The following is a 10,293-nucleotide window of genomic DNA, read 5'->3' on the forward strand; positions in this document are numbered from 1 at the left end:
CCTTCTGTCAGTGTCAATAAACGGGAGGGAATTTTAAAAGTGTTTTTAAAAGGCTTAAATTACATCTTAACAAGGCACTACGTCATTATTGCTATCCTTTGACTTTTTTGTTCCCAAAAGTACTCAGAGCACTACCCGCTCAAGCCTGGTGGGAGATTCCTGGGCTCTCACCCTCATGCACGTGTCTGAGCCTCCATGGCATCTCCAGATAAGATCCACTCCTCACTTGGTGTCAGGGCCCTGGTGTGGCACATAATGTACACACACACGTGCCGGCCAGGGACACACACACGCACGTGGTATACCTGATAGACTCAATCCCTTCCCTTCGTGCGTTAAAACCTTTGTGGCAACAGCCCACAGTAGGTGCTCATAAATGTGCATCAGGTGCTGCTGCACCTGGTCCAGAAGCTCCCCCCAAGCTCCCCATATCAGAATTTAAGTATGAAGAAATGCTCAGAGAAATCTGCATTTGATGCTAAATCCTAAACACGTACCATGGGCCCAGGGCTCAGCAGAGAGCTTAGCACACGGTACGTGCTCAGAAAAACACTTGCTAATACAAGGGAACAACGTAGAAACATCTCTAAATGCCTAAAATTATGAGTACCCCCCAAACCACAAAAAACCAAGGCAGTTTTCCCCTGAAGAAAGTACATCCTCACCCTGGAAGGCACCCCTCCCTCCCAGGTGGATCAGGGGTAGAGCCACTCACCCGTGGACAGAACTTTCTCTTGGCTAGTACACTCGATGGGACTCTCTGGACTCTTGTGGTTAACTCTTCGTGATGGAATCACTGCTTGAACATTGAAACAGTAGTTTTCTCCTTCATCCACATCAATCAAAAACTCATTAGTGTTCGTCGTGGCCTTTTTCTGTTAAAAGATAAGAGTCCTTTATTCATCTGGGCTGAGTGAATTCTGCCCCCTTTACTAAGTCACTGTGGTAGTTAAAGCCTACGTGGACACATCTGACATAAAGGATTGGAAGTGAGTTGGCTCATCAAGTTCCCCCAATAACTGCTAAGGATGTTTTTTTCCCAAGGATGAAGATATCCAGTTTGGGCACATCCAACCCAGTTTCTAGCCCCTTTAGAAGATATCTGGGGCTTCCCTGGTGGCACAGTGGTTGAGAATCTGCCTGCCAATGCAGGGGACATGGGTTCGAGCCCTGGTCTGGGAAGATCCCACATGCCGTGGAGCAACTAGGCCCGTGAGCCACAACTACTGAGCCTGCGCATCTGGAGCCTGTGCTTCGCAACAAGAGAGGCCACGATAGTGAGAGGCCCGCACACGGCGATGAAGAGTGGCCCCCGCTCGCCGCAACTAGAGAAAGCCCTCGCACAGAAACGAAGACCCAACACAGCCAAAAATTAATTAATTAATTAATTAAAAAAAAGATATCTGCAGTAAAGGAAAATAGGAATGAAGTATTAATTGTTGAATGGAAAACAAATCTTGTCTCTGGGATGGGATCCTCCATAGAGGAAGAAATGCGGGAGCTGGTGGGAACCTTGGAGATGACCGGTCCAGCCCCTTGGCTGAGGAACCTGAGTATCCGAGGCGGCCCTGACCAAGGCAGCTGGAAGTCACAGGTAAAACCAGGACAGCGGCCCCTCCCACTCCGCCACCCTGTCCTCTCAACCACCCGCTCTGATATTTGAGTTGGAAAAGAAGTAGGCTGTAAAATCAAGGATCTACAATTTAAAACGAGTCATAAAAGCAAAAGAACGCTCACCTTTCCTGTACTTGAAGCTCTCCAATAATAAAGTATATAATTCAAGTCCTTGCCAAAAACATCGCGGAGGCTTAGGAATGTGCCGCTCACTCTGACTAAGGTACGTGCATCTTGTACGGTCACATTCAGTTCTGTCCCAACTTGTTCAAAACTCCGAATTGTTGGCTGTCCAAGGTTTGCTAAAACACAGAAAATGAGCTTTGTTGGAATCAAAGAATTCTAGACAAAGTAGAATCCCATTAATCACGGTTAATAACAACTTGGTCATCCCTCATGAAACAGCTCATAGAACCAACTCCCTAGCCCCAGAGCTGGGCCCCAAGACGTTCTACAGCAGTGCTGTCCAGCAGAAATGTAATGGGAGCCACAGATGTCACCTTAAGTTTCCTTGGAGTCACATTAGAAAACGTAAAAAGGAACAGGTGAAGTTAATTTTAATAATATATTTCTTTTAACCCCATATGGCTAGAATATTATCATTTTAATATTTAATCAATATAAAAACGTTTGGAGATCTTTCTCAAAATCCAGTGTGTATTTTACACTTAGGGCATTAGCCATATCTCAAGTGCTCAACAGCCACATGTGGTTAACCAAACAGCTGCATAAGATTCCATATCTTAGATACAATAAATTAGAGGCTGTGGGAAAACCCAAGAAATGTCTGTCCTTGGTACCTCAAGGAACCAGTTTTAACCACCAGGTCTCTTTGATGGCTCAGTTATCTCATGTGCTTTGGCTGAAGGACAGTAAAACAAATCCCAACAATTTAACAGGAATTATATGCAAGTATGTGTGTGTGTGAGCACATGCAAAAACATAAACTATTTTCCTTCTTGCACCGAGAAAGGATTTGAAGTGGCTGACAAAAAACTCAAGAACTATAGAAAGGAATCATGAGGATGCTGCCAGTGGAGGGAGAATAAATGTCAATGACCCTGCCTGAGTTACCGCAGGCGGCTGTGGGTAGGGTCGCTACTCTAGCTAAGTGCTGGGAGAGGCACACAGGTAGAAGCACTAGGGGAGTTTGAAGACGGGCTCTGGCACACAGGGGCTCAGGGCAGGCAGCCAGATTCACCTGGGGTGAGGCTGGCCCTATTTCCACCCTCAGAGTAGGTGCTAAGGGGAAAGGCGGTTGCCTGTTCCTCTGGCCCCTTCTCTCCATCCCTGCTTTGAGAAACTTCCCCCTGGGTGTCAGAAGGGTAAATATAAAAGCACCAATAACACAACACTTTCATTCCAAGTCTTCTTGCTAGAGCAGCTGATTTCACTCTTCTCAATGTGCTACATGTGTTTATTTAAAATACCTAGTTCAGAACCATAGCCGTGACAAAAAATTTACGTCTCCTACTTGGCAGGAATCCTCTGCTCTCCCTTAGTAGACGCTCAAGTCAGTTTACTGGGCCAAAGGATGGGGAGAAAAGCATTCTGCGTTTTCAAGACCAGCATGAAGGAAGCAGGATGGGAGCTGGTCCGGCAAGTGCCAGCACATCACAGGACTCAAATCATGGTCAAGCGATTAAAATGGTCAGCAAGCCCGATTATGAGGTTGGAGGGAAATGGAACTCTCCCCATGGATTCGTGACCATCTGTGAAAAACCCTAAACTGGGACTTCTGGTCTGATGGGACTTCTGAAAATTCAGAAGTGAGGTATATAAAATCTCCTAAATATACATGGGGAAATAATGGAACCCCAGGCTTGGTGAATTTCCTACTCCCTGCCCCTCATCCAGCCAGTTACTGGTAGGGTCTGGGGACAGACTGGTGGAGAAACCTACTTGATGACATTGTTATCAACTCCAAAGTTCACGTTCCGTGAACCTCCTGCCACATCTGGAATGAGCGAAGAGGCCTGTGGCACTTACCAATTTCTGAGAAAGAAGATGTGTTTATGGATAAATATTTTTTTATGTCATGGCTCCTAAGGGTCACAAGCTCACAAGAATATTCAGAGGTTTTTGAAAACAAGAATGAACGGTTACTACAAACTGAGCTACTTACTCTCTAGGTAAGGTGTGAACTCCAGGGAGTTGGTAAACGGAGGCTCCCCAGTAGAACCGATGGCATCCAATGGGTAGGAAAAGACCCGGGCCAAGTATGTCTCTTTCACGTTTTTCACGATCTCATCGGTGACGTCACACTCTGTGTCTCTTGTGGAGAAGCATTTGTTTTTCCAGTTTCCTAATCTAGGGCTGAAGGAAGAGAAATGGAACATGATGATTTGCATCCAACAAGACAAACTGTTTTCTGGCTGGGGTGCCTTGTTACAATAGCAGCTTCCCACAAGCAATCCCGAGGAGGCGTTTGGTACGCTGAGCACTTTAGATGAGTTTGAATCCTCACAGCAACTTGCGGGTGGCTCTGTAATTGTCTCTGTTCTTACAGATAAGGCAATGGAGGCAAAGGGAGACTCGGTGACCAGCTCCAAGTAACACAGCTGGATTTTGAGCCAGACAGCAATTTGACTACTGGGTCTGTGCTCTGAACCGTTTTGTTAAATATCTTCCTTAAAATGTAGATGATCTGTCATGACTATGTGGGAGGAAGGGCAATTTTCCATCAAGACCCAATTATTTATTACAGTCCACTTATTATATTCTGTTTACCACATTCTATATTCTATGTAATATATTCTATCCTATTACATTCTATTGTGACCATTCTTGGTGTGGTTATTTAGCAGTTATTGAATCTACTATAAGCCAAGCACTGTATTGGACCCTCAACCGTGTTACTTTGTTTGGTATAATCCTTCCAAGAAGGTATTGGATCTTCCTCACATATGAGGACCCTGAAGCACAGAGCTGCCTAGGTAACTTGTACAAGGTCTCACAGCTTATGCGGTGAGAGCTGGGTCTGTTCCTCTCATTATACGACATGCCTGCCTCACTTTCACAAGATGTGCTGTCAAAAACTATAGAGCAACAATACAGGTGGTTATCTGTCAAAGTCTGAGACTAAGAGACAGATCTGACGAAAGACAGAGCTTTCTTTTGTAAGATGTCGTAGAAGAGGAAATGATTTAAAGAACTGCCAAAAATGAAAGTATCCTGAAATGATATAAAGAGCTTCTAAAACTGAAATTATTCTACAGAACCAAGACAATTCCTAGACAAATGTCACTGCAGCTGGATCCACACACATCTGTCCCACATAAGTTGACAGCTACCCTGCCCTTCCCCATCATCAACCACCAGCGTTCCCTACCCTTCATTCAAGGCCACGTTCCAATCCCACCTTCTGCAGGAATCTCCAGATCTCCTTGCTCAGAATTGATCTCTCCCTTCCCCACCCCCCAGCACTGACATCTCATTAAAGCACTTAAGGTGGTGGTACCAGGGCTCCACGCCCTTGTGCTCCCCCATCACGCAGTGGGGCTTTAGGACTTGCACATGGCCAGGCCTTGCTGGGTATTATTAGATGGTTTACATTTCCAGGTTGAACCGGGGGAAAACAAGCTGCCATATGGATTCAGTTGTCTAAATCCAGGCATGAGAACCAGAAATAAGTATTTGTTTTAAAGTCTGAACTAAGTAATCGGGCTAAGAGGGTGTGAGTAAACACACTCTTGGTCCTTAAATTCACAAACAAGATTGATACAGAAATATCAGTTTACATACTCTTAGATTTCTCTTAATTTTCTGTGATAAAAGTCGAGATGCAGTCTTAATTCCAGAATGACCAGAATGCATTTTTTAAAATTACATCATTTCTATTTTAAAAAGTGAATGAGAACCTGATGATTCTTCTCCACTGCTATGGCAAACAAATGGTTCAGATAACAGGAGCAACACTGCTGGGTGCTGAGGCTACACTCCGTCTGAGAGATAGCATTTGGTTCCTCCCAGCTCACAGTAGCAACCACAGTCCTCTGACAAAGTTTAGCACAAGCAACTAAATCATCAAAAGTAATAAAGCCATAAAGTGCTGTGAACAGGTTAGGAAGGGGCAATTCTGCAGTTCAGTTCCTCTGAATGCTATAGTCAGCATGCACAATATAAACGCCTCCAAGGTTCCTCTGGGTATTGCAAAATCTCCTGATTTGGAAATAATAAAAGTTCCGCCTGAACTTCTAAAAAAAATCCCAACAGAATCCAGACTCACCAATTAAGAAGCAAGTTGTTTTCTACAAGCTTGGGGAGTTCTGTTTTAGAATTCAGAACGTTTCATGGAATCAGTACTACAAGGGATGGTCGGTGCTAAGGCTTGAGCCAGTAACACTTTGCAACCACAGGTGAACACTGTTTCCAAAGGGGAAAAAGGCAGTTGGCGCTCCAAGGAGGGGCTTCGGACACAGCAGCGGCGCCCTGTGTTTGAGGACCGGCTGGTGGTGAGGTGGGTGGGTCAGGAGGAACAGCAGGTCAAGACGCTTTCTCTAGGGAAGGAAACCGGGAGGGAGGAAGGCGCACTGAGGAGACCAGTGGGAATGGCTTTCTTTCCTCCTCCCGGCTTTGGAGCCTCACATCAGACCCGGGGAGACCCACTGAGGGGTGGTGGTGCGCGTCGCTGGGTAGACCGTGGTACCGGACCCTGCTGGGCGAGCCGCATCAGCGCAGTCATGAATTAAGTCCCTCACCTTCCCAGGGCCAGTCTCCTCTTCTATAAAATGATTGCTGCGGTCCCTTCACCCAGGAATCCCATTTACCCGTGGGCTGGTCGCCCAAGAGTGCGGGTCTCTAGCAGGGGCGAGGGACTGCTCACGCGTCCTCCAGCACAGGTGTGGAGACGGCCGGTGCGGCGGGAACCACCCCCAGCCCGGGTCCGCGGGCGCCCCCAAGAGGCAGCTCTGCACTAGGATGTTTGCACAAGGGGACTGCGTCCACTTAAGTAACAACAGCCTTGCAAAGTCCAAGAACTTTGAGTTGACAAAGGCTTATGTTTCAAAAGCTGGTAAATCAGAAATGTTTCCTCGTGTTCACCAAACTTAATATATTTCGGAGGTAAGCATTCCTCCTAAAATCTTATTTTCACTACCCAGAAGGAAAGCGTCTACTAAGGTAAACTTCAGCTCTGTATCAGTGGAATTACTAACTCTCAACCAGTAGAATCTGATTTGACAAGTTTGACCATAATCGTAATTATTATCTCGAGTTACGAAATTCCTTTAAATCTTTCTATGTATCTGTACAAGCATGCATGCACACACATTCTCTTCCGTGTTGCCTTGGCAATGGTTGTCATGAAGTCGATTTTGGAAAAACAAAAAAAAACAAAAAACACCTAAAAGCCCCACTCCATACTTAGCAGCTGCATTCCAAATGCTACAAAAGGCTTGGCACAAGCTAAACAAAATAGCAAAGCACCTTTAATTTTAGCCAGCGATACTTCTGTGCCTTTTACAAGCAGTGTTAATTTCCACAGCTGCTCTCCTCTACTTAATAAGAGCTCTACCAAGCCTCCTAGAACATTTCAGAAGCCAAAAGCTTGCTAAGAATATGGTGACAACCATCAAAAAGAGGACATTGAGACTGAATATGCTGAATTAGGGGCTCTTGGGGACAGCTGCCAATCAGGGATGGGGACGGATGAGCAGAGCAGCCCTGACAGCTCAGGGTACAGACAGGAGTATTCCGTTCCTGCTCAGTGAGTCATGAATTTGACCCCCACCAAGATCATGTATGCAACCGAAGTTTGAATCATGAATCCAAAGATTAATGAATCAAACACTGTTTAAGGGCAATGTATACATCCGAACTCCTCCCCACCTCTTCTCTAACATGTTAAATCCCGCTAGCAGTCTAGACAGCACGGAAAAAGAGCTGTGCACTTTGATGAGATGAATTATCAGCAATCAGTGCCACCGTGGCTTGCTCAAGAAGGTTCTCCTATCCACAGCTTATACTCCACTTACAAATTTCCCCATCATCTCCAAAAACAGTGAAAATGTTCTATCACTTTAAGGTCTGGAAATGTTGCAGGCTTGATAGACTATGGCTCTGGCCAGCAAATTACGATGAATGCCCTCTTCTTTGTTATCTGTTAAATCTCATCCATCAATCAGCTTTAAAGACATTTATATTCAGCACAGGAAAGTGGAAACAGCAAAAATCTTATTTTTCTTTTTTGGTACCTAGCTTACCTTATCTGAACAGTGTAGGCATGATTGATGGATTTGGGTTCCCACTCCAAAATGGTCTTGAAATTAGTTGACTTCCAAGTTAAATTATATGCTACGACTACATCTGTAGTGCCTTTAAACAACAGAGAAACAGCTATTAATGTTTACATGAACTTCTCAGCACACGATTTCACGTTGATGGTATAAAACATCTTCCCACTCCCCAACATCATCATAAACCTCACATTAATACTTTTCCAACCACAAGAGCTTTAACAATTATCATAAGAAAAAATCTGCAATTTTTTTCCTAAACCCAGAATTTCCTCATGGCAAGATTGACCGGGTAATCTGAGGAAACGCACAAGGATCTTGAAATCCTTGTTTGAAATTATGGGGGAAGCCCTGTGATAATGACCTGGAAGCACAGCCCAGGAGCCATCAGTGGCCCAGGGTGTCCACGGCCCAACTCAGGAAGGGCAGGACTCCAGGTTCAACTTAGCAGGGAAAGCCGGCTAGGAAGGGTTTTCCATAAATTACGTTAAAGGACAAAACCCACATGTGTAAGAAGAGTTAGGACTGCATCCAATAAAAAACCCAAACCTTGACTTTTTTAAGTTGTATCTAAAGTGTCTCTATACTGAAACTTCCACAGACAACCATGCAGCCGTTAAGCCTGTTACACCGTCGGATGTATTCGGTTAGGATGCCTTAGTGTTAAGGTCTGCCTGGCCAGGTCTCAGCAGATCAGCCTCTGCCCTGCCCGCACACAGCAACAGGCTTACAGGGCATGCACAATGTGGTGCCTGCTCCAGTCCAAGCGACATTTTGCAAGGACTGCCTCTAACGCAATCTAAAACACAGACGATCAAGATAAGACCGAGAGCCGCTTTTTATTATGGAAAGTGCATATATAATGAAGGATAACATTCAAACATTGCACGCCGACCCGTGCAGGTGAGGAGCCACGTCCCACCACCTTCAAGGTGGCGACTCCCCTAGCAGAAGGGGCGGCGGGTCCCGGGTGGGCGGCACCTCAGGGCGGCAAGGCGAGCCTGCTGCCGGCCAGGACTGTCCTCCCTCCTCCCGATGGCGGGCCCCAGGGCTCGGCGGGGCGGGGAGGGTGCCACTCACCTGTGGCTCCGGCCACCCGGACCAGGACCCAGCCGAATAGGAGCGCCCGAGCGACGGCGGCCTCGGAGCAGGGCACCCGGGGCCCGGTGGGGGTCGCCATGTTCACTAGCTGACGGCGAGGTCTGGAGGATTCCTTGCGCCCCGGAGGCTGGGGAGGCGGGGAGGCGGCGGAGGTTGGACTGGAGGCGCCTGGGGCTGCGGGATGGAGCAGGAGGGGCGCGAGGAACCCCGAGACTGTGGGAGCCCGTGCCCGGTGCGCTTTAAAGAGCCCCTCGCACGCCCGCGCCTCCGCAGGCCCTGCGCCCGCCCCCGCGCCTCCTCCCGACTACCCGCCCCCAGCCAGGCTCCAGCAGCCTTCCTGGGCTGCTACCGGCGAATCCACACCCCGGCCCCGCCTCCTCCCAGTAGGAAACTCCGAAACCCTGCAGGGGCTGATTCACCCGTGATTCAATCGGCCGCCAAGCGCGAGTGTCCTTCGGCCACTGGCGGCTCCAGGTGCTGAGGGGAACCAGGGTCCCAGCCGCCCAGACCCCCTGACTCCCAGCTCTGGTCCCCAGGCCACCGACCCCGATGCACCGCCTGAGTGGGCGGCAGGTCTGTTGGGAAGGAAAAGGTGGCGGTTGGAAGGAGTTCGAGGTGGAGGAGAGGGATCCCTCCCTTCCACTTGGCGAGTCCCCGCCGGCGGGAGCGCAGTACTTACCGAGTTTAATAGGAAGTACTGGCTCAGGGCTCCTCTCCGGCCCCCAGGGCATTTCCCGGGCGCTTTGCGCGCGTCAGGCTGAGCCTTGGAATCTGCAGCCAAGTAACAGCGTGACGAGGAGCAGAGCGCTCTGCTAGCTGTGATTTCGGCTTTCGCCCCGAAGGCAATGATACCTGGCTCGCCTACCTCCCCGGGCCCTTAGTCTGGGTGCATCCTAGGAGATGGTGCCAGTGCAGGTGTTTCTACGGTTCCGAAGGTCAGTCAGCTCAGGCACAACCCAGCCCAACTCGGGTTAGTGACCCCAAATCTGGCACTTTGCCTCTGGGAAATTCCAAGGTGACATCTGCCGCCCTTGAAGATGACTTTGAAGAAGACGTTTGCGGGACTGAGTTCTGCTCAAGTGTAAAGAAACCAAAAATGAAATTTAAAAATATAGTCAGACTTAAGCTTTGGTTTTTCTGAATTTTCTGGCTTCCTCTTCTGGGCTTTGCTGTAAAGTTGTCAGGCAGGAGAATGTTAACTCTTATTCTACTGAGCGGCTCTGTAGGCATTCTTGTCAAAGTATTGCCATCATTTTTTTTACTGTACTCTGTAGTCGCCTCCTCGACAGACTGGAGAGTTTTTAGGGGAGTGGAGTCTGTTTTCTCTCTTTCTCTCCCAGTT

At 47.8% G+C, this 10,293-nt stretch overlaps 1 protein-coding gene across 1 annotated transcript in view; it reads right to left on the reverse strand.

Moving 5' to 3' along the window:
* F3 (coagulation factor III, tissue factor) overlaps positions 1-9,171 on the reverse strand; it is a 10,830-nt gene extending 1,659 nt beyond the window's left edge. The window contains exons 1-5 of the mRNA XM_007468113.1: positions 8,931-9,171; positions 7,818-7,929; positions 3,740-3,930; positions 1,738-1,916; positions 716-875 (exon numbers count right to left, since the gene is read on the reverse strand). Coding sequence (XP_007468175.1) covers positions 716-875; positions 1,738-1,916; positions 3,740-3,930; positions 7,818-7,929; positions 8,931-9,030 — 742 coding nt within the window. The 5' untranslated portion in view covers positions 9,031-9,171. The remainder of the gene's footprint in view (positions 1-715; positions 876-1,737; positions 1,917-3,739; positions 3,931-7,817; positions 7,930-8,930) is intronic.
* Between the last annotated feature and the right edge of the window lie 1,122 nt (positions 9,172-10,293).

Source organism: Lipotes vexillifer, unplaced genomic scaffold (assembly GCF_000442215.2).
Source record: "Lipotes vexillifer unplaced genomic scaffold, Lipotes_vexillifer_v1.1 scaffold905, whole genome shotgun sequence".
NCBI lineage: Eukaryota > Metazoa > Chordata > Mammalia > Artiodactyla > Lipotidae > Lipotes > Lipotes vexillifer.